Source organism: Cnephaeus nilssonii (genome assembly GCF_951640355.1).
Source record: "Cnephaeus nilssonii genome assembly, chromosome: 10".
Taxonomy (NCBI): domain Eukaryota; kingdom Metazoa; phylum Chordata; class Mammalia; order Chiroptera; family Vespertilionidae; genus Cnephaeus; species Cnephaeus nilssonii.
In genome coordinates, this window is record NC_137081.1 from 4195025 (window position 1) to 4220318 (window position 25294).

The following is a 25294-nucleotide window of genomic DNA, read 5'->3' on the forward strand; positions in this document are numbered from 1 at the left end:
AATCCAGGAGTGAGAAAAGCGAAGGGGCACTAGGGGTTACCCCACAAAACCCCCAAAGGTGCCCGTGTTAATGAACTAAGTCCCCCTGGAAGTGGGAGCAAAGCTGGGGCCAAAAACAAGAGGATTGGTCTACAAAGGGCTCTAATCCTCCGATTTCCTTCTCCACTCGGCACAGCTGGGCAGCTGCCCCGCCCCCGCCCCAACAAAGACAGAAGGTTCAATGTCCTGAGAGGATAAAACAGGTTTCTGAACCCCGGACACAGCAGGACAACTGGGAGGGGCAGCCCTGTGACCCGCCAGTGGCTCATTTGACTGCTCCATCCTGAATGCAGGAAGCCCACCTCCCGTCCCAGCACCTGGAGCCCCCTCCCCTTTGGCTCCCAGACAGTGACGTCAGGGCTACCCTCTCCAGACAGGCCACTCCAGAATTCATCCCCTTCCATCTCTGACTATATGAACAACAAGCATTTTGTTCCTGTTCTTTCATTTCCTGTTTGTTTTCGTTTTCTTCTCCCTGCTTACTGTTTCTACAAATTGTTTGGTTTTTTTCCTGTTTGTATTAGTTCTCTTTCAGAGTCCATCTCACCCAGAAAAGAATGCCTAGATAGGTTGGCATCAGAGATTTCCCAACGAAACAGCCCAACCCCAACTCTCTGTATTGAGCCCCTGAGTCAACCCGCCCAGCCCCCCGCACTCCCCCACATAGGGCTACTCAGCAGCTTGCTTTCATAAACCGTTTTTTATATTCTTTAAGCAATTATGGGGAAATGCAAAGGTCTTAAGTGGTCAGTATAGTGGCTCTTGACAATTGTATACACCTGCGCAACCCATACCTCACTCAAGATAGAGCACATTTCCATCTCCCCAGAAAGATCCGTCGTGCCTCAGTCAGCACCTCCCCCACCACAGAGGCAACCACTATGCTGTTCAGTCTCTTAGACATGAGCAGATACCCAGGGGTCATCAGTATTTGAGTAAAACCTCTCATATAACAAAAACAAACAGAATTTTGAGGAAACAATATGCAGGGAAGGGAAACTTAAAAACAGAACTATTATTACTATATTCAGACTTAGGAAAATATATGGCACATGTGAAATAAAAATTAGATGCTGTTTTTTTGGGAAAAACACTCTGAGAATGAACAAAACAAAACAGCTCAGTGGGTTAGGCACCGTACCCTGCACCAGGAGGTTGCCAGGTTCCCTTTCAGGGCACATGTCCCAGTTGTGGGCTTATTGATGTTTCTGTTTCTCTCTCTCTGTCTCTCTCTCTCTCTCTCTCTCTCTCTCTCTCTCTGTCTCTCTCCCTTCACTTTCTCTCTCTCTCTAAAAATCAATAAACTATTCCTTAAAATAATAAAATAAAATAAAAATAGGTCAGCAAACTACAGCCTGCAGGCTAAATCCAGCTCCACCTACTTTTTAAATAAAGTTTTATTGGAACATAGCTACATCCATTTGTTTTTTTTTAAAAAAATCTTTGTTGTTCAGAATATTACATCTCCTTTTTCCCCTCCATTGCCCCCTCCACCCTGATCCTGCCCTGCCCCAGGCCTTCACCACCTTATAGTCTGTGTCCATAGGTAATGCATATCTTAATAATAAAAGGCTAATATGCAAATGGTTGTTATGCACAATCAGCAGGAGGCTTCATCCCCCACCCGGGGGGGGGGGGGGGGGCTTGACAGGGGATGTGAGGTGGCATCCCGCATCCCCAGCCCAGCGAGGTTTGACGGGAGACCTGAGGCTGTGTCCTCCGCCCAGTGGGGCTTGACGGGGTGGGGCCAGACAGGTCTGGGTCTCATGTGATTTAGAGGCACATGTGGGTGGGCGGGGACTTGACTCTGGGTCCCGCGTTGTGCCCAAGACTGACAGCAGGGAGATTTTCATACACATTTTACTAATTTTCTTTTATCTCTACACTTCAATTATAGAGAAAGGGCAAATAGTGACATTAAAATATTTCCTCTAATTAATTCCCTTTTAATGTGCACAAATTTCGTGCACCGGGCCGCTAGTCTCTCTCTATATATATATAAAAGCCTAATATGCAAATTGTCCCCATGAGAGTTTGACCGGAGGACCAATGGCTCGCTATGACGTGCAATGATCACCAGGGGGTGGCACAGAACGAAGGAAGGCTCCGGCCGGCAGCCGGCAGCCGGCAGCCGGGGAAGGTAGGCCCCAACTTGCAGCCGGAAGGTCCCGATCGGCCCTGGTCGCTGGCCAGGCCTAAGGATCCTACCCATGCACAAATTACATAAAAGAGAATGCAAAATGGATTCCAGCCAATGGAAAACGGAGATGAGGCTGAGATTCAGATAGATGGTTATAAGCCCGTCTTCACGCAGAACAGCAGCCCTGGGGTGTGGAACAGAAAAGTAGGGATGCTTTCTGCTTGTCTCCCCATAGTCTCTGCCCTGGAAGAACCTCGAGCCTTGCATACATGATACACTTTCTTTACTGAATCAGTTTTTCAGCAGAAGCTGCTACCGATGGACACCTATCAGACTTTGGTTGTAATGTGAACTCAGTGAAGAAAATACTTGGTGAGGCATATTGTGTTTGCCAGAACTTGACCATGACAGTTAAGGTGAAGAAGGTACAGAGTAAGGTCAGGAAAGGAATATGGCAACATGGAAACAAATTACCTCGCCTTATATAAGAATATCTTATGAAATGAACATGTACAGTTCTTTGTTATTTACAGTATATTTAACGTCTTACTTCTGCAGGGAATTGCTTTTCTTTTATAGTTAGAATAATAATTTTCCCATTGTGTGCTAAGAAGAGAATTTACATGTAATCTCTTTTAGTGTAAAGAACTGTGTCATATTCATTTTTACAGCTCCAAAAACGTTGCCACAATACCCAGGATACAGTATGCTTGTTAAATTTGATAAGATTTCTGAATAGCATCAAATCTACATTAGAAATAAAAAGATGATTTTCAAGTTCTCAAACTTCTTAAAGTACTGTTTTTAGCAAGCCACATAATCAACAATGGCAGCCTAAGGCCTACAATTCGTTGCAATGTAAACATTTCTTGTTCTATCCAAAATGCAGGTGAAGTGAATGTCTTAATTATGGACATCTGAGTAATACATCTAAAGAAAAATTGTATAGGACACTTTTGTATTAAATAAAAGCATATCATAACTGGTTTTCTACACCAAAATTATCATAACAACAACTACATGGATAATTAAAATAAAAATCAGGCTTTTGCTTTACAAGTAATGGACATAAATTTAATTTCATCTATTGCTGTACATATCTGGCATTTCTCTATTAAAGAATTGTCTTAAAATTACATAATTTTATAAGTTGCACAATAAAGCACAATGCTTCATTTTACCTTATGAAATAAAAATACACTCATTTATCTATGCCATGTATCTTGGATGCATTTTATTTCTATAGACATTATCATAGAACTCCCCATGTGATATTAAAATTTGATTGTGAATTCCTCCAGACCTATAGCAGGACAATACACTTATATTGTTTTTTTAAAATGTATCTTTGTAGTTGGAAGTATTACAGATGTCCCGTTTGTTTTTTTATTTTTTTTTCCCCATTGACCCCATCCACCCTGCACCCTCCCCTCTCCGGCCTTCACCACTCTATTGTCTGTATCCATGTATTTATATTATTTTAATAGTTAAAATATAGTTTTTATTTTACTGGACTTATATTTTGTTTTTAGGAATCTAATCTATCAAAAGTCAAATCCATCCAGAAAAAGCTTTAAAAAAGAGCAATGAAAGATATTCACAGACTTGTCTTTATGACTGGAAGACTTAGAGAAAAGCAGGAGTTAAAAATTATCTTGTTACCACCCACACACCCATAGATTTTGAGAGGAGGCTCCTTTAATACTTCTTCCTTACTGCAGTATTTGTTACTTAAGGAAGTCTGTAGGTGGGTAAGATGTTATTATCCCTCCCACACACACCCTTTTTCGTATTTACAACATTCAATCTCCATAGATATAAGTACACTAGAAGCCCGATGCACGAAGATTCGTGCCAGAATGGGCCTTCCTTTCCCTGGCTGCCGGCACCGCCTTCGCTCCGGCCGGAGCCGCCTTTCCGCCTTCCTATGCTGCTCAGAGGCCCAGAGCGGCCAGGGGTGGTGCGGAATGCTCGGTGCCCACGTATGCAAATTACCCCGCCATCTTTTTTGGGTTAATTTGCATACTCACTCCTGATTGGCTGGTGGGGCGTCACGAAGGTACGGTCAATTAGCATGTTACTCTTTTACTAGGTAGATGAAGCACCAATCCCTTTCTTTCAACTACTTTCTGAAATTTTTGAAATGTGGTCCATACATTACCACACATTACCTTTCTACAGAACGCACACATAGAGTTAGTTATAGTTTACTCTGAATTTTTTCCAACTGAACATTTTTGTTTGAAAAGAAAATTCCATAAACAACGGATCTTAGGTTCAAAACTAATAATAGAGAAATATTCTTTGTATGGATGAGTTTTCTGAAACACTTAGAGAGGATGGGGCCACGGGAGTGGGCAAGGCCAGGATCTGTACGCAGCATTTGTTTCTTACTGCACTGCAAATGGCCCTTACGAATGAGTGCACGTTTGCAGATCATGTGGGAGACAGTGAACGGTTTCCCTAAATAAAGTCAGCCCTGCAGATAGTTTCATCTGAATACTAGATCAACAGTTAAAGATTTTACAGCTTCCTATAAAATGTATACTAACAAGTTCAGATACATTTTATGAGCCTTTATATCCCTTTTATGTTGTAGTAAAAAGGTTTCCTCAAATGCAGTCATTGACAGGTGTGCTACAGAGCAGATAAGTTCAACTTAAATTATTTTTAACTAATCAGATCTAATCTTCATTGCTAATGCAATATTCACTCATTTAAAAAATGTAGAACAATCTAAAAAAGTAAAAATTGATATATTTTAAAGTGATTTTGGACTTGGAGGTTTAATGATGTCATTTATGATAGTCACACATATAAGTATCTTGTAAATAAATCTGTTCACTTGAGTATTCGGATCAATGCACTCCATTGGGAATTATATGAAACTTGGTTAAAATAAATTAAAAATATAATCATTAACCATTGAAAGTGCTTGCAAAATGCCCCCATTAGTAATTAAATACACATTATTGAGAATACATCCTATAAAGATCAGTTAGAACAATCACAAGCGAGGATTGTGGGATTAACCAAACCCAATGATTAGATTAACCAATTCAATAACTTCTGGTTAATTCAAAGGAAATGAATTATGGCTCCTCTAACACCCTGGAGATGGGAACTCTGTCAGAATACAAAGGCAGGTCCATCCCGTATAGCAGAGGTAGCGAGCCAAATATGCTTCATGTACCACCCAATGTATATGTGAACTGGCATGGTGCAGGTTACTCTAACCTACATTTCTAGGTTCAAGTTACTGAGCTTTTTTGGCATCTTGTAATGTAGTAAAAAAATTAAAGAAAATTAAATTCATTAGTTCCTTCAGAGCAAAGGAACACAGAGTAAAAAAAAAAAATCAGTTAAAATAAACCTTCAGTCTCCTATTTAAAAATCAGTTCATGTGACCAGGAATAAATATTCATTACCACAATTTTCAGAACAACTATTTTAAAAGCATATAATTCAGAAGTAAATGGGCTATATGCTTTGTTCTAAAGCAGTTACCTCTTTTCTTTTTAGCAGTTATTGCTTAAGAAGTTGCTCCCCTCCCCCCAAGTTACGATAAAGCACCTATAATTGAAAGGAAGAGTAAAAAGAACAAAAAGAGAAGAAAATAATGAAAGCAAAGTGGTTCCAACTAGTGCATAAGTTTAAGTTATAAACATCATATTCATGAGATTAAAATTATTTTCTAAACAAAATCACTGTACTCAGAATACAGGACAGCATAATGAGTCAAATATTTCCATAGAAAATGCAACCTCGAAGAATGAGGTGGACTTCACTTTCACTGGAGTATGCTAATGGTGATGAATGAAAGCTGGGAACTAAACATAAGCCACGTCTTGTTATTAAAAAGATAAATATTAAAAAATGATGTATGATATGAGAGTCAAACAGAAAAAAGTGTATCATGCTGTTTTAACAGAAAGAGCAATGAAGGTATTCTGTGTTCTGTCATCTGTTTTGTTTTCAAAGATGCTAAAATAATTACCAAGACTTGTTCTGTGAAAAGTGGAACAGTTGAAGCTCAACACAATATTTGCAAAATTAGGTAGTTCACACATAAGACTAAATAGCTGGGAACTAAACAGAATTTTTCATTTTTCATAGAAACTATTTCCTTACAAAAGCAATACTTTTAAAATTGATTCATTTCATAACATTCTAACAGTGAAACATCTAATCAAGGAACTATCTTCTTTCTTTTTCTATTTCTTTGAGATATAATTTGTTCTTCTACTAAGCTCTTCTTTTCAAACTGCTAGGGAAACTTTCTTAGAAATACTATATTCATCAGCCAGAGAAAGAAAGAAAAAAAAAAAGAAAAAATTTCTTAGAAGTAGTGAAAGCCTTATCCATACATCAAATGACTGCCCAATGCCATGTAATATTAAATATATTTTATGCTGTCCTGGTACTAAAACTTAAATCCTGTTTCGTTTTAGTCTTCCTGGAAAAAAACCTGTGCTCTCATCGGCTGCTCTAATTGTGTTCTCTGGGCAGTGCTTATTTGAACTATTTAAGCCTTTCGTTACATAAGGCTACTTGATAATTTGTAATGTGCTGCCTGAACGAGGTAAGGTATGCCGTAGAGAGCAGATTTTCAAGGGCCTCTTTTCTTTACATTATCAAACTCCACATTTAAGGACTAAAATTTACTTGGAATCATATATTTAATCATTTTATACTCCTTAAGCAAAGCCTTGAGAATATTTTTGTTTTTATTCATTCTTTTCTTATTGTTCCTGTTGAAATTACACCTAGTTATTTTTTTTCTTCTTGGGCATAAAGCTGGAATTTTTGCCTAATTTCATTTGAAAAGCATTTTGGGAAATTTACAATGAAGGTTCTATCCATACATAATACCTTGTCAGTAAGTACTTGAGATCAAATTTTTAAAGTTTCTGGTTCTCTCTTATCTTATACACTTCTGTAAACATACAATTAAATAATGAAAACATATATGTATCTTATTTTAGTAAAAATAAATATAGATTTAATCGAAGTAAAGATACTATCCTATGTTCATTGGTCTAAATTGTGTTTACATTCTTTTCCTTTCCTTTTAGGAGCGCAACTTCCTTCAGTTTCAAATTATTAATCTGAATAATTTGTCGACCCTGTTTACAAGGTAGTTATGTATGTGTTAATATTAATACCTGGTAATTAATAGCAATATTGTAAAAAACAATTATTTAAATTATTTTTTCATGAGTTCTTTTTGCCTTGACAAATATGCTTGAAATCTTCTGTCAGGAAGTTTTGACATGCATATATATATATATATATATCTCAAAGATAACTCAGACACGAACAAATAAGTAAACAATGAGGATTAGATGGAGATAGCATTCTTAAGTATAATTCATAAATATATCAAATAACTTGCATAGTATATACATTTACTTATTAAGGATAATGATATACTTTTGTTTTCTCGTTTCCTAAAATGTAACTTGTAAATTCCTTTCAAATATTTATAATAGCAAATATATAAGTAAACAAGCACAAATAATCACATGAAAGTCTTCAAATATGTAAAAAGGCAACTCCTACCTCCATCTCCAGATCCGGATCCTGCATCTGTGAGAAAGAAAGAAATATTTTATTTTTCCTTGAAAAACATATTTAAAACTATTTATGACATTTTTTAGTTCATGTTTCCTTTCTTCACCTAAACAGTAATATAATTGAGAAAATTACTATTATTTAATCTGAAAACGTGTATTCACATCGATTTAATTTCTATATAGCACAACTTATAAAATAAAATCTCTATTACTTTCATACTTAAATTTTATTTAAAAGGATTATCTAGTTTTAAAATAATTCCTAAACTTGACTATGTAAGAATCTCTCATTTTAATTTTAATCAGGATAAATCTGTTGGCATTAACTAAAACAAAAAATTTGAAAATGAGATGCTTATGACAATCAGTGAGATTTAGAATTTAAACAATCTAAGACATGTAGCAAGAAAACTCATAATTAAGCTTTATATTCTTGTAAATTGCATATGCACAAAGAGAAAAACAGTTTAAACATAAATCTCTTTTTATATAAATGTTAATATGTATTCCAAATACCACAATTGTGAATGAGTCTATCAGCCACCAACAGCATTCCTTGTTTTTGAAATCAGTGGAAGAGTGAGATTAACTTTGTGTTTGTGCTTAAAACTGAACACACCCTAGGTGGTGCTCGCAATAAAAAACAATCTCTCTTCTGCATTCTCCTTTCTCCATCCTCCTCACCCCTCCCTCCTACATAATTACAACTGGTCAGAGCTGTCTGTTTCTGACAGTCCCCAGAAACACCCGACTTTCTAGTTGGCGTCAACAGCACTGAGATTCCATCTGCTCCCACCTGTTAAGTGTATAGACATTGTCTTCCTTCTACCTCCATTCTTCTTTCCCATCTAAATGCACTGGGTTTTGTACCTTTGATATTAATACTGGGAATAAGACTAGTACTGGTATTCTCTGCCTGATATGCCCTCATCTCACACGGAAATCTTCACCAGAGTTTAAGAACTATATCAAATGCCCCTTCTATAAATTTGTGGTTGATGTTTTATTCCAATGAAAATAAAACTTGCCACCGTGCCACTTTATGGAGAGGCACTGCCTAGAAAGAAGCACAGTGGATGAAAATCCACAGAAGGCTGACACATATGGAAGAATGGATGCCTCCTCAACAGCCTTCCTTGGCGTGTTAGGCATTAGTCAGCCATGAAGGAGCGGGAGTTGGAATTGCCAGCCTTGGTGGGAACTCATATTAACGAAATTCACAGGATCTAACTGTATGAAATGTCAAGACTTTAATTAACTGCTAATGTGACTAAGGCTCATGTTTTGGGGCCATCATATCCTTTCTTGAAAGATAAGCTAGTTGGTAAAACAATCTATAATAATAAAAGTGTAATATGCTAATTAGACCGGACAGCCAGATGACTGTCCAGATGTCCTTCCAGACGTCCTTCCGGACGACCTTCCAGACAAAGCTGCAGCGACAGGGGCTGAGGCAGAGGCGGCTGCCACGGAGGGCAAGGGCCAAGGCAGAGGCTGTTAGGGGCAATCAGGCAGGCAAGCAGAGGCAGTTAGGGGTGATCAAGCAGGCAAGCAGTTAGGGGCGATTAGGCAGGCATGAGAGTGGTTGGGGGGATCAGACAGGCAGGCAGAGGGGTTAGGGGCAATGAGGCAGTCATGGAATCGGGCCTAAACCGGCAGTCGGACATCCCCCAAGGGGTCCTGGATTGCAAGAGGGTTCAGGCCGGACTGAGGATGCCCCCCCAACCCCCATTCACGAATTTCGTGCACTGGGCCTCTACTTTAGAATAAAAACCCTTCATAGTAAGTATAGAAAATAAGGATTTTTAAAAATTTCATCTTTATTGATGAAAGTGTTACAGATGTCCCCTTTTTTCCTCCCATTGGCCCTCTCCACCCCGCCCCCCCCCCCCACCTCCAGGCCTTCACCACACTATTGTGTCTCATGGGTTATGCATATATGCACACAAGTTCTTTGGGTAATCATATAATCTGACTATTTAATGGCAACAGATCAAAAAAGGCTGATGCATTCATCTCCAGAATAGAACAGTCCTGTCAACTTAACTGATAACCATAAGCCATGGCACCATCACTTTTGGACAGGACAGTGCTTAAATGATCAATGCTTAGCAAGTCTCCTTTTTGTATACCTTCCCAAGTAAAATTTTAACTGATTTTATTTGAATGAATTTGAAAGCTTAATTCAGTATTATTTACAATCATCAGGGGCTAATAACAGGTTATATGATTATAGCACTAATACATTCTACCTGCGCTTTAGTTGAATGTGTATAGTTTCTTATTCCTTTCCCCCTAGACCATAAGCTTCTTTAACTCAAGGCCCATATCTTGTTTAGTTTTCCATCCTTACATGAATATAAGAGGAAATGTGTGAAAGCTTAAGGATTTCAAGCTCCAAACATTAGAATATTACTCATTGGATGACATAAGGAATGTTATTCAACCTTCCTAAGCTTATTCATCCTCTATTCAATGGCTATAGTAATGTGCATCCCGTTGGGCTATTTTGAGACTTACTACATAATATCATATTTTAAATGCTTACACTGCATCTGGAACACAATAATTAGATTTTTGAGTAAACATTGCCTATTCATCTATAGGTTTCCTTATAAATAAACATTGCTGGGGGAAATCAAGAGAATGGCAATAGAATTTCAGCTTGTATTTCCCAGGTATGTTTCAAAAAAATTCATGCAGTTTAGTTCATAAGCTAATTTGCATTTGATCTGACCCATACTGAGTATTTAGGAAAGAAAGGAACAACAGATTTTAAAAACAGTCACTTAAGTTCATGGCATCATTATGAACTAGTGATGGAAAGCTTTAATGATTACTGTAAGATGAGTCATTTTGGCAAACAAGAGATAAGTTAGCCACTAAAACCTTATTGGTGAGACAGAAACACCTAAGAAAAAAAAGTCACGTGGTTGGACTTGAATCTGGGCTCCAAGTCAATGCATTTCTTATAAGGCAAAAAAAGTGAAATAGACAGTGAGGCTGTGGATCAGACTGCCCAACAGAAAAACCATTTTCTGGACCAAAAATGATGTTTACATTCAATGAAACATGGGGTGGGCAAAAGTAGGGTTACAGTTGTTCATATGGAAAAAGACATGCTTTGCATACTCATGACTGTGAACCTACTTTTGCCCACCACCCTGGTGTGATGAAGATGCAGCTACATCTTTTACTGCCTTTTATTCCTAGAGATCACACCTGGCCACCTCTACTCGGTGTCAAACAGCATTAGGAAATAAATGGAAAATCCACCAAGAAGAGAATGAGGATCTCCTTTAGATCGAAAGTCAGAATTCCAATTTCTTTAGAGTCAGACCTGGTTAATCAAAGCTACTTTGGTGCCTCCATCACTATTCAGATCAAAACCCTTTCAGATTTACAAGTCCATGGAAGAGGCGTTCAGCAATCCTGGCTTGCTAATTAAATCCTGGAGGAATCTAAGTCTATGAATGAGCTATGGATGGATTATCCATTGTGAGTAAGTTTTCTGCATGGTTAGGTGTTTATGTTCATAGTATAGCCAACACAGCAGGGACCAGAATGGGGAGATCTGAATGAATCAGAAGCATGCTACCGCACACGCCGACAAGAACTCCGAGGCTGGCAGGGGAGAGAGGTTTTGTGACGACACGTTGTTAGCCATGATCACAGCTTCATGAGTGCTCCTTAGGAGGCCTGTCCACGGGTTCCCACTGGCTGCCGTCAGGACAGCCGTCCTATATGGTCCTGAGTAAGCAGATCCCTCCCTTAGTCCTTGCTGGTATTGGACTACATGGGACTTGGCTTCTGGGAGTCAGCTGTTACTTCCTCTTCTTTTTGTCTATTCCATTTGCTCTAAGTCTTATTTTTCACTTCTTCTTCATTAGCTATGGTAGATGGGTTGATTTTTCATGATTTGTTTGCTCTGTGCCTTCCTTTCTAGCTCCCCCAGCCCTACTCTGAGAGCAGCATATTGATCCTCCTCCTCTCCTACTGGGGAAGGTGGTCCCATAACTCTCACTTCTTGCTGTCACTTTCACTCACAGGTGGAATGGCAACAATTGGTTTGCTCTGGCAAGTAAGAAGTGAGTGGAGCACCGACCAGTCCCGCTCCTTCCCCCACCCTCCACCCCCACCCCCAGTCACCCTCCCAAAAGGACATTCACGTCGTGAGGCAAAGAATCCCGTGGGAGAAAAAACTACTTAAAAACTAAAACCCGAACCAGAAAACCTGCATCCCTGTCCATGAGGACGGATGCTTCTCTCCTCTGCTAATTCTCAGAAACTTTGGTTGTCACCAGGACAATATCAGAACATTATCAATTACTAACAACCGATCAACGATAGGCTTAAGGTAACCTTTTAAAGAATATGAGACCTTCTTTTTTCTCATTTACCACCCTGCCCCAGCCAGCATGCACACAACTGTTAACACAATTCCCTAGGATAGAAATACCTGTTATCCACCAGGTATTTTCAATACACTAGACTTCTCCTGGCACTATTCCATGATTGCATCTTCGAAGGAAGTTCATATTTTATAGCAATATTATTTTTCCCTGGCCATGCCTCTATCATCCTCAGAAATGTTGACGTCCCAGAGAGATGCATATCTGCCATTAAGGACAGCTACCACGGGACAGCTACCACGCGTGTCATTTCAATGTCTCACAGCCACTGGGCAAACTCGGCTCCACTGTAAGCACTGCGCTAGCGAGTCAGCCTCCGCTCACTGGGGGGGCGTTTTCCCTGCCTGCGGTGCTGGCCAGCTCTGAGAGCCACCGGACGCACAAGGGAGACCTGACAAGCTAAAGAGCATCATCTGTGACTTGGTAAGTTATTCTTCCCCTCACTGTCTGTACAGAGTATTGTTCACACTGTAACTCAGAGCGCTGTGGAGTCCCAGGCTGCCTGTGTCCGGAAGGACAGTGCCATCAGAAGGAATGTCTACCACCAATACGGCCTTCAAAATAAGCTACTCAACGGCTGGAGGGCGTTTTGTAGAGCTGCTAACGTTAGCATCACCTTGCCTTCCAAACCCAAATCCAGCAGAAGATGCTACTGCTCAAAACATACAAATCTATCTGCATAGATAGGTGTCTGTATATTTGACACCTGGGTGCTCAATCTAGATTTTTAATTATATTAGGCAACTGTCTGCACTTCGTTAAATAACATATGTACTAAAACCTACCAGTATCACAGTGCGGGGAAGGCCTGGAGAGGGGGCGGGAGTGGGGCGTAGGGGGTCAATGAGGGAGGAAAGGGGGACATCTCTAATACTTTCAACAAAAAAATCAATTTAAAAAAAATAAAATCTACCAACATCCTTACGGTAGATTTTCTCTTCCGGAAATGATTTGAAATGCAAAAAGACACAGGCTGAGAATAATGTATCTTTGTACAAAGGAATACAGGCTTGTCTAGCCAATGTATGGTCTGAATTATTCTCTGAAGATGACAACAAAAAGCAAGACACGGTTTGGGGGTGGGGAACCCCCCAGCAGGTGCAGGGAGCCGCCAGGGTCAGGGACCTACCGGTGGCGCAGGAGCCTTCGGCCGCCACGAGGATCTCGCTCTGCTGCTTGCAGGCCGCCTGCCGCAGGTAGCACTCGTTCTGGAAGCTCTCCCCGTTGGAGCCGCACACCGGCACGTAGTCGCTGTTGCACTGGGGACAGACACACAGAGGGGCACCTGCGGTTAGTACCGGGGTCTGCACAGCTCTGACTTCGGGAACAGAAATCATCACTGACAGCAGAAAGCGCCTGTCTTCCTCCTCAGCCATCCTCGCGGCCTCCAATCGTCTTTGACCTTGCAAGGGAATCATTCAAAGGCACACAAAGGCAATGCCACGTCAGCCAGCCCGCCGTTGGATGCAGATTGAAAAGGAGCCTTCTAAATTGATCAGGCAATTCCAGCAAAGTGATCAGACAAGCAATACTCAAAAGAGAGAGCAACAAATATTACCAATATTGTTTAGGGCTGTTTTTTCTGATATATGGCCCATCTGGCTTGGTGGGGAAAATAAAACATGCTACAGTATTGAAAGCTATTAGAAAACAGGGAATGTCTATATTTGGAGAGCAAAAGTGTGTAACTGAAATGCCAGAGAATTCAGCCACTCTTTAGCATGATTTTTTTTTCTGTTGAATTTTAATCTTTATAAATTTCTAAATATTTGATAAGACACTTGGATTACCACTTAATTTTTCATATCATTAGATATGGGATATCGATGTAGATACAGTGTGGAGAGAAATGAAATACAGGAAAAAAATTCAGCAACTAATGAACTACATGTAAACTTTGACTATCCAAAAATATGACTATTACATATTCCATAAAGAGAAAAATTCAGTTTAAAGACAGTCTTATTATGAAGAAGTATATATTTTACAATGGAAATCAGGCAACCTGCAGGGGACACTCATCATAATATAATCACAGCCTAAGGCAGTGGGGGTACTTGGCTGTATCCCGGGCCTGCTAACCATGCCAGAGATGATTATCTCCTGATGACCGCTACAGATGCGCTTCATTGTTTAATCACAACAAATATAAGGACGAAGATGATGATTTACAAATAACCCCGCCTATGCCAAAAGCTGAGTAGAGCCAATCAGACATACACATGTATGTGAAAACACTTTGCTGTCTTCTACTTCTTGTTAAAATATTTGGATTTTTAATGTGTCGTAAAGGCATAACACTTTGCAATAAACAAATGATCTAGTGAGATGGCTAGGAAAGGTTTAATATATATGGTAATAAACCTAAAATCCTACCATAAGGTAAATTCAACTCAAGGATTTATGCAACAAAAGAGGAAATTCTCAATAAAGTTACAATCTGATGATAAAAACCTGAGATTTATTTTTTACTCTATTTCCTTACGATATCTGTAATTTCTCCCTCCCAAACAACCAGTTAACTCTTGCTCTTCGCCTTTATGTAACACTAGAGGCCTGGTGCATGAATTCGTGCATGGGTGGGGTCCCTAGGCCTGGCTGGCAATTGAGGCCTATCAGGGGGCCAGTCGGCCGGGGTGGGGTGGGGGGGAGGAGATCCTGGGAGGTTGGCCGGCTGGTTCCCAGGTCAGGGCCTATTTGCTGGGGTGAGGGGCACCGGAAGGAGGGAGGGACTGTGGGAGGTTGGCCAGCCAGGGGGAGGGGCCTCAGGAGGATGGCTGTGGGAGCGCACTGACCACCAGGGGGCAGCTCCTGCATTGAGCGTCTTCCCCCTGGTGGTCAGTGAGCATCATAGCGACTGGTTGACCAGTCGTTCTGGCCGTTCAGTCGTACCGGTCGCTTAGGCTTTTATATATATAGATTGGCTTAATCATCCAAACACTTTACAATGATATAAGTCAATGTTCTCTGAAAAAAAAGTCATTTTATGAGCTGTATTTTGTATCAACTAATGAAAAACTTAAATATAGTTTTTTACTAACTGTGATATACATTTCTCCCAATAGTAAATCTAAATTCAATGACGCTAATATTAGAATCACCATAATTGCTAATATGGCGATTTAGACATTAAATCATATTCAGTTAGCAATTGATTATTAAAATGATTTAAATATTTAAAATATGGCATATTTTAGAAATCTTTAGTTCAACAATTTCTAATCTAGTCATTCTGGATAACACTCTCTACAATAATTCCTTTTCACAGTTACACTACTGGCTCCCAGAATCAGTCTGTCTACATGATTCTATTTTAAAAACTGTTTTGATGGAAAATTTTGCTAATGAGAATCTTTAACTCAATAACTAATTCTGGTCAGGTGATGCATGTGTAAGGCAGCCTTCCATACGCTTTCCTAATACATAAATATAAACATATATATTGGCCTACATCTGAAAAGCGACCAACCACAGAACTGAACGTCTTCATCCTTACTGAAGAAATAAGGCAACAGCACAATGTGAGTGAAAGCGGAATCGTCCAGTGAGCGGCGCTGAGGAGACACCCAAGGAGTGGGGCTGGTGCTCATGTCAGAGGCATGGCCAGGTGGATGATGGGAGCTTGACAAAGCGGTGTGTTCAGGACCAGGGGCAGGAGAACCTAAAGGAGATTGATGAGGACGCACCGACACTCCAATGGGACCTGAGCAAGTGGAGGAGAGACTGTGAAGAAGTGAACAGCTGGTAACATAGTCAGTAGACCTAACCAGGCAGATGACTGGACTAGTTAGCCTCTCATGCTGGGGTCCTAGCATTCTTGTCACTGGTTACCTTGTCAGCTCTACCTCCAGCCCTGGTTACAATGCTTTGGGTGTTGATTATGGGGGTCCACGTTTTCCTCTCTCGGATTCCTTGTTTCCCTATTTATCCTTCTTCTCTACCTCCGCAGATTACTCAGATGTAGGAGTGGACTGGGAGTGAGGTGTGGGAGGTGTTTATGATCTCTGTCAAGTGCTAGTACACAAGGCTGATATGCATCTTAAAATATCCAATAAACCGATAACGTGCTCATATGCCACGGCTGAGGGGAGTGGCACGCCAAATGCGAGCAGTGCTAAAAACAGAGCTCGGGCTCCCTGCACACGCCAGAAGGCAGGGGGGTCCGGAGCGGAAGAGAGCTTAACTGCAGATTATCACAAGATGCTGTGGGCCCTTGAGCGCCAGGCCTTGCACTCATTGATAAGAATCACACACGGAGGGAGCATACTCTAAATCACTAGGACTCAGAGTGATGGCCAGTCCCAGGCGCTCCCATTTCTCTCACTGCCTTGGCGTAGGACAGTGGTCGGCAAACTGCGGCTCGCGAGCCACATGCGGCTCTTTGGCCCCTTGAGTTTTTAGCAAAGGCCAGCTTGGGAGTACCCTAATTAAGTTAATAACAATGTACCTACCTATATAGTTTAAGTTTAAAAAATGTGGCTCTCCAAAGAAATTTCAATCGTTGTCCTGTTGATATTTGGCTCTGCTGACTAATGAGTTTGCCGACCACTGGCATAGGACTTCGTGTAGGTCACTCAACGATGACATGTTTAACAAGTTTATACCTCAGTTTCCCCATTTGAAATGGTTCACTGGGGCATTTAGGAGGGTTAACAGAGTTCGTGTTTGTAAAACACTTTGCACTGTTTACTTATGACAAGAAACAGAAACGATTTGTGTTTTCACTGGCAGAGCCATCACCATCCAACATCGACTCTTAAACATGCATGTCTAAAATTAGAAAAATAAACTAAAACAGGAGAAGCCTAGCATAGAAATAAGCTAACTGCTACATTAAAATACGCCAAGTTGTTGGGAATAGTTTTTTCGTGGTAATCATAATACTGCTCAGTTGAAAAGGAAGGGACATGTTCAGATGTTAAGTGACTTGCTAAAGGCTACAGAGTTGGCTGGTAAGAGAAGAAATAAGACTCAGGCCCAGATGGTTAGGCCCATAAATGTATGTGTTGTACAAACTTCCTCTCAGGGAAACAGTGATTCTATTTCTCGTAAGATGTTTTAGACTCTTAGGTTTATTTTCCAAATATGTGTTTTTCAGTAGAATGGTTTTGTTCCAAAATGCCCACATTGCTGAAGAAAGCGGCTACACGCCACACTGGCAGACTCCATGACTTGACACCAGAATATATGGAATTCATTTTGCTATAAATGGACAAAAAATGTATGTGAGAAGTTTCTATGTGAATGACTGCTTGTTTGGTTAGTAAGGATTTCATTTAGCGGAGATTTCAGCATCTAGGAACTATGCACAACTTCTATTTTACATACTGTCTGCACCTTTCCTAGAATCTGGCATCTAGAAGGTTCTCCACAGATGTTAAGTGAATTCTGCTCTATGCCCAGTTGTTACAGGCTTGGGAATGATTTCTTAGATATGTTATGCTTCTCTTCCAAAAGAGAAAAAAATAAAAAGCCTGTATTATGGCCCAACCCTTTGATCATTTCATAGCAATCTTTTACTTCTCTCTGAATACTTTTATTTTTTAATTATTTTATTTTTTAAATTTAAAAAAAATCTTTATTGTTGAAAATATTATATATGTCTCCTTTTTCCTCCCAATTGACCCCTTCTAGACTGCCCTCAAGCCCCCCCACCCTCCAGGCCTTCACCACCCTATTGTCTGTGACCATGGGTTATGCATCCTATCTAATAAAAGAGTAATATGCAAATTGACCATCACTCCAACACACAAGATGGTTGCCCCCATGTGGACACAAGATGGCCACCACAAGATGGCCAGCAGGGGAGGGCAGTTGGGAGGAACCAGGCCTGCAAGGGAGGGCAGTTGTGGGCGATCAGGCCAGCAGGGGAGGGCAATTGGGAGAGACCGGGCCTGCAAGGGAGGGCAGTTGGGGGCAATCAAGCCTGCAGGGGAGGGCAGTTAGGGGTGACCACGCTGGCAGAGGAGGGAAGTTGGGGGTGACCGGGCCTGCAGGGAAGAGCAGTTGGGGGGGACTCAAGCCTGCAGGGGAGAGCAGTTGGGGGGTACCAGGCCTACAGGGGAGGGCATTTAGGGGTGATCAGGCATGCAGGGGAGGGCAGTTAGGGGCAAACAGGCTGGCAGGGGAGCAGTTAGGCATCAATCAGTCTGGCAGGGGAGTGTTTAGGGGGTGATCAGGCTGGCAGGCAGAAGCAGTTAGGGGCAATCAGGAAGACAGGCAGGCAAGCAGTTGGGAGCCAGCAGTCCTGGATTGTCCCGGTAGGATCGGACCTAAACGGGCAGTTGGACATCCCTCGAGGGGTCCCAGATTGGAGAGGGTGTAGGCTGGGCTGAGGGATACACACCCCCGTGCACAAATTTTGTGCACCAGGCCTCTAGTATATGCATAAAAGGTGTTTGGTGGATCTTTTCCCACCCACCCCTGCCTTCCCTCTGAGAGTCCACAGTCTGTTCCATGCTTCTATGTCCCTGGATCTATGTATGTTTTTTTATATGGAAACATTTTTATGATTTTAGGAGTGGGCAGGCCTGTGACCATGGTGATAGTGACTCTGTGACTTCTGAGACTAAGTCATTAAAGGATCCAGCTTCTACCCGGTTCTTTCTCTCTCTCTGGATGCTTGCCCTGGAAATCCAGCCACTGTGCTCTGAGGAAACCCAAACTAGTCCACACAGAGAGATTCACAGAAAAGGACCAAGGCTCCCAGGTGACAGTCAGACAGGAGTACAGAACCAAACCTTTCCGTCCCCTCCCTCGCACAGCCAACGCCCAGGGGAGAAGAGATGAGCTGTCTCCATTAAGCCATGTCCAATTACAGATTCATAAGCAAAATATTGTTCATTGTTTTGTGCCACTAAGTTCTGGAAAACTTGTCATGCAGTCCTAGTAAGTGGAATAATTGCAGATCTAAAGCATGGCTTATTAGATAAAAAAAAAAAAAAAAAAGTTTAATGTTTGGGTGAGTAATACCAAAAACACATTAAGGCTTCATCATATTTTTAAATTATAAAGTGATAATTGATCATTATTTGTCCAGTGTTATATATGAATAATTGAATGTCTTCCTTCCATCTTTCCATACCTCCCTCCTTCCTTCCTTCCTTTTCTCCTTTCATCCATCCATCTATTCATCTATTCACTCATCTATCCATCCCTCCATTGTCTCTAGATTTTCATCCCCGCAAGTGATTTACCAGATGGACCAGCACACCACTTGGTATACGGATAGGAACGTAGGGTACACAAGGTTAAAACCCATTTTTGGAACTCATACCATCACCTAGGAATTAGTTGTACTACTTTTAAGAAATATGTTTTCATTGATTTTAAAGAGAGACGGGGAGAGGGAGAGAGAGAGAGAAAAACATCAACGAGAGGCTGCCTCCTGCATGCCCACTACTGAGGATCGAGCACAAAACTGGGACATGTGCCTTGAAGGGGGATCGAACCAGGGACCCCTTGGTGCATGAGGCAACGTTCAACCAACTGAGCCACACTGGCCAGGGTGGTTGCACTACTTTTGACATTAAGAGTCCTCCACAATAAATGTGTACTTTTGTAGTTATTACTAATATTTTTATTTGCACGTGTAATATTCTAGGAAAATATTTGGTTTGGTGTCAAAGGACTCCATTCTTGCTTTAGGACCACCACTCAATGGTAAGTTATTATATATTTATGGGCCTTAACTTCCTCATCTTTAAAAAGAGAAAATAATGATTTCACTCAGTTGTGAGAAATAAAATGAGATATAGAAGTCCCTCCATGACTACTTCAGTTACCAGCAGTTAATATCAGTTGGAAAATATTAAATTGAAAATTCTCGAAATCAAAGTCATTGCTTTTAAATGGGGTGCCTTTCTGCATAGCGTGACGATAGCTCACACCAACCCATGCCATCCCACCGGGTGTGAATCACCCCTTTGACCGGTGGCTCCCTGCCCATTAGTCACTTAGTAGCAATCTTGGTTATCAGCTCAACTGCTGGGGTATCACAGTGCTTGTGTTCAAATAACCCTTATTTTACTAAATGGCCTCAAGCAAGAGGAGTGATGCTGGCAATTCGGATATGCCATGAAGTGCGTCCTTTAAGTGACAAGGTAAATACAGTACAAGACATTGTGTGTGAGAGAGAAAACACATGAACACAACTTCTACCACAGCCTATGCTTTAACTTTTCTATTTTATTATAGTTACTGTTGGTCATCACTTACTGTGCCTACTTTATAAATTAAACTGTCACAGGCGTGTATACATAGGAAAAGGCATAGTATCTAGGGTTCGGTGCTCTCCTTGGATTCCTTCCCACCAGGATTCAGGGGCTATTGGAACCTGTTTGAAGGGTAGAATACATTGATTTCAAATCAGAAAAGAGATGAAGGCTCTCTGTCTGTGCGTCTGCCTCCATCTCGCTGGCTAGTTCATTTTGTTCATTAGATTCCTCGTACGAGGGAAATGATGTGGCGCTTGTTTTTCTCTGACTGGCTCCTTTCAGAGAGCAGGCTGACAGCTGGGGGAGGGAGTGCGGGGGGGAGGCATTGAGCAAAAAAGGGAAAAAAAGAGAAAAAAAACTCACGGACACGGACAACAGTGTGGTACTTGTAGGGGTTGGGGGGCAGAGGAGGGGGGTAGTGGAGGAGGGTGTAGGGGGGATAAACGGCAATGGATGGAGATTTGACTTGGGTGAACACACCTTCAGAGGATGTACTGTAGAATCATGCATCTGAAACCTGTATAATTTTGTTAATCAGTGTCACCCCGATCAATTTGATAAAAAATATAAATATAAATAAAATAAAAATTAAAGACATGACGGCCACTATATGTTCACCTTAGTGCTCCAATGAAAGTCTAAGTTGGAAAACATTATAGATTCTATACACATACACCCATTTCTCTTTGAAATTTATCTCTCAGCCAAAAAGGTGACAGTGTGTATGTTATTTGCATGAAAGAATTATGAACTCCTATTGTTCAGAATAGTACATAGGACAATAGATTTTCAGGAAATCTCTCTATCAGATACCAGGGAATTAAATAAAAACACTCAAATCCATTGAAAAGTATCGGAAAAGACTGACTCAAGATACTCCTAGCCTAAAATAGCCTACCTATTATGCTTTGTACAACTTGTTCATTTTCTTTGATCTTCAACTGAATTCAGCCATTGTAGATTCTTGGTAGGTGCAGAGTCTAAAAATTCCACTAGGAAAATGTTTCTTTTCTCCGGACACACTGACAACTATTGTAAAGCATAAACTAATGGCAATACTGATCTAGCAATAAACTTAAAATGCTACAGGCATTAGGAAAGGAACATTTACATTTCTTGTTTCGTACTCAAACTTGCCGTCATCCCTCCCTCCATCTATTTACACTCAAGGACTGTTTAAATTAATGACATATTTAGCTAGCTGACCAATGCATGAAAAACACAAATCTCTTTGTTGATAAAAGTTTTACCAAAACCCTTTGTGGAACCTGAAAACTGAACACCATGCCTTTAATAAGAAAATTGTACATTTTCCTTTAGTAGTGTGCGTCCTCCAGAATTTTGTGGACTCCTTCTCCCCCCCCCCTTTTTGGAATCTGCAGAATTATCACTCTCCATTTGAGGAACATTCTTCTTGATTCATTATACACGTTTATGAGCTCCCTTCTTAGGGATACCCTTGGTTATGAAAATAAGACACATTTATAGGAATCACACACTGAAAGTGGAAGAAATCCACCAAATTCTGTGGGTCTTTAATGATTTTTCCAGTTGTATTATTTTCCCTTCAGTTAACATTTGGGGAACGTCTGAATTGAGAATTCTCATGTTCTATCTCTCTTACAAGTATGTAGTTCATTGAAAGAACACCATTACATTGTTCATTGTGGCTGGAGACCAGCAGGGTGGTGTCACATGCATACTAAATACACATGAGTGTGTTCCTAAGACTATAGAATGGTCTAAAGATTAGGGTCTGGTCATAGCAGTGCTCACCCACCAGGAGGTAGTGTGCTTTACAAGTATCAGTTTTATTGTGTTGGGTTTTTTTAGAAAGAAGAAAATAATATCCAAGAAGCTTTTAGTTTTCTATAAACCAAAGAATAGTTAATTGTGAATTCTCTTCTCTCTCACTCAGGAAGATTGAATCCAATCTAAAATATTTAAATTTCATCAATAATCTAAATATTACCCAACTATAACAAACATTTAGACCTGAACTTGATGTTTAATGTTCTTGTTTGTTCTATATCCGTTTTAATTGCTTTTACAATCTTAAAGAAGTTTTCCCCAATCCAACCTATATAGTTTTATTAATGCAAATATTTCCTGGTTGAACCTTATGTGAGAATTCATGTGTATTTACGATAATTCAGTAACACTCAAAGGTGAATATAAGACATCAGCATGATATTTGAAAGTCTGTATGATTATGTAAACATTTTGAGAGAAATGAAGGTTTATAATTTACATGGTAGGAAGCACTTGTTAAATGATGACTATAATAATGACATTAATAGTTCTATCATTAATAATTACTGATAATCTAGTTTTGATGATAACAGTGCTGCCATCTCTCTCTTTTTATTTGCTTTTTTTTTAACATGCAGCAAAGGACATCTTCCTACTGCTTATGAAATCGCTTGTGGCTATCTGTGCTCTTCTGGATTTCTGGGAGATTCATTTATAATTGCATATGGCACCCATGACGCACTGACATATATTAACAAGCTCCATGATTTCCCAAACTAATACAAGAGCTTTAAAGTCACATTACGAAGGAGTTCATTTAAAAACTTAACCAGAATGCCAGGATAATAAAACCGAAGACCATTCAAAGAGAGTTCAATATGCTCAAAAGATGATAGCCCCAAACAAACGGGAACAATACATGACAGTAAGCAAGTCAGAGACAGACAAATACCATATGATTTCACTCCTATGTGGCATGTAACAAACAAACTGAACTACCAAGCAAAATAGAGACAAGCTCATAGAGAGGAGGTAGATAGCTCCTGGGGCAGGGGGTGAGGGTGAGGGATTGAGGAAAAAAAAAGAAAAGAAAAAAGAGAGAGAGAGAACTCATGGACATGGTCAACAGTATGGGAACTGCAGGGGCGGGGAACAGGGCATAGAGGGGACAAGTGGTAATGGAAAAAATAAAAAAAAATAAAACATTTTAAAAAAGGAACCGAAGTACAAGCCCACACCTCCACTGGCTATTGACTCTTATCCCTAGCAGCTGACGTATAAACTGCATGCCGGAAGAGACACAGACACAGATTTTCCTTTGGCACAGCAGAGGAACAACTTCATGGTGGCATATGCATTTCTCAAAAACAAATAAATAACTAAATAAACGGTGCCCTCCTGACATCCATTGGCTCCCTCACCGGTGCCTGTGCGTGGTGCCAGCTTGCCTTTCAGCTGGCACAGCTATAAATTGCCAAGAGATGGGTTGTAAAGGGAGATCCTTGCTTGGTAGTCTCATTAAGGAATGAGAAGATGCAAATATCGGACTTCTTACCTTGAACTGACAGACGCAAGTCACAGTGTCTCCAATTCTTAAGCACTCGCCATCAAATTTACAGGTGTTGGTGTCACAGAGGAAGAGATCATTTTCTCTGTCGTCATAGCCTCAAATGTAAAGAGAACACTCCAGTCATTACAAAATGTCATAGACTTTAACAAAAATAGTGGCATCTTGAGGCTTTAAAGGAACTACCCTACATTTTAATTTGGACAACCACAGCTGTATTGCAAGGTCATTCTACTGATAACCTAAAAGAATCTAATTAAGTAATCAATATTTGTTTTTCTTTCACATTGCCTTTCTCTTTAATATCCTTTTTTTTTTTTTTTGGTAGTGCTCTTTTATTTTTTTTAGCTAGGTTTGACATTAACAATGCTGAATGGATATTTAACACTGGCTTCCTGGCTTCCTTATTGTTTTTTCATTAAGTGAACTATAGTTGATGACCCCACACGCCACATTTTTAAAGAGAACTGGGGATGGTCCCTGAATGACATTTCACCAGTTCTCCATCTTTAATCATTCTTTTGCTTTACGGTCTGAAACAACCCCTTATTTGGAGTTTCTCCAGACAAAGAGGAAACAAAGCCCCAATAATAAAGATAAACAGGCCCAGTGTTTGCTGTGATGGTCTGTCTGGCTCGGATGAAGATGGATCACCTGTAAGTTAACAGGGGTAGGGGTGGGGGTGCCCGGGTCTTGACAATCTGCCTGGAAAGCCAGTCCATTCTCTTTAGCTTCTGCAGATCCCTGTACGATATCCGGCTAATAATGAATTTCTTCACTGTCAGCCTCAATCGCTGAGACAATACTCCAGTTAGGGATGAAGCAAACCGGTCATGTTGGACTACAGAGCTACCAACACCTCAAACAATTGATCGTGCGGCTTGTTTGATATTCCTATGATCAAGTGCCTGGCAGGTGCCCAGGCGCCTGCTAAGTGGAAATCCGTCTTTCCGAAATGACATACATGCACGCGTGAACCACGCACGAGTAAGTTACAGAAAACATGTTGAGTTTTAGAAAAACGCCAAATTTAGAAACTGTTAACAGAACAAAAGCCATCTGTTGACCCACACCTAACAGGGCTGCGGATCTCAACCGGTATTCGCCAAGCCCAAAGGACAATGAGGCACAATGACTTTCCTGGGGTCCTTTAGATCCCCAGGAACCCGGGACTCTGCATTCTTCCGCCCTGGAAGTTACAGCTGGTCACTGGGTCCTCCCCCAAGTTCCACGCGCTTCAGCTCCCATACATCCTTCAGACGCGGCTCCATTCACGGCCAGAGCTAACCGCAGAGGATCACATCCAGAGGATGCAGAAGGACAGACCCGCTGGCTAAACGGAGAACAGACCTACCTAGGGGACAACACCCGGGCGCGTTCATGGAGGTGACAATGCCCACGGAATCGCACCTCCATCCCGCTAAGGGCAGGCTCCCTGAAAGGCTAAGCCGGCTCGGGAGCCGCAACTTCCACCCCAGCGGGCGTCCTCGGAGGCTTCAGCCGAGCCAAGCCGCCGGCTCCCGCTCAGACTCCGAGGGCCCGGGGGGAGGCAGAGCTGCTCCGCTCGGAGGTCCGCGCAGAAAGGGAGGCGG

General features: G+C 41.0%; 1 protein-coding gene across 1 annotated transcript in view; it reads right to left on the reverse strand.

Moving 5' to 3' along the window:
- The window catches only part of TMEFF2 (transmembrane protein with EGF like and two follistatin like domains 2), a gene marked incomplete at its 5' end in the record, with an annotated part of 236898 nt that extends 212361 nt beyond the window's left edge, over positions 1 to 24537 (reverse strand). The window contains 4 exons of the mRNA XM_079783089.1: positions 7742 to 7768; positions 13297 to 13426; positions 23691 to 23800; positions 24531 to 24537. Of these exons, the coding sequence (XP_079639215.1) occupies positions 7742 to 7768; positions 13297 to 13426; positions 23691 to 23800; positions 24531 to 24537 (274 nt within the window). The remainder of the gene's footprint in view (positions 1 to 7741; positions 7769 to 13296; positions 13427 to 23690; positions 23801 to 24530) is intronic.
- Positions 24538 to 25294: the final 757 nt, after the last annotated feature.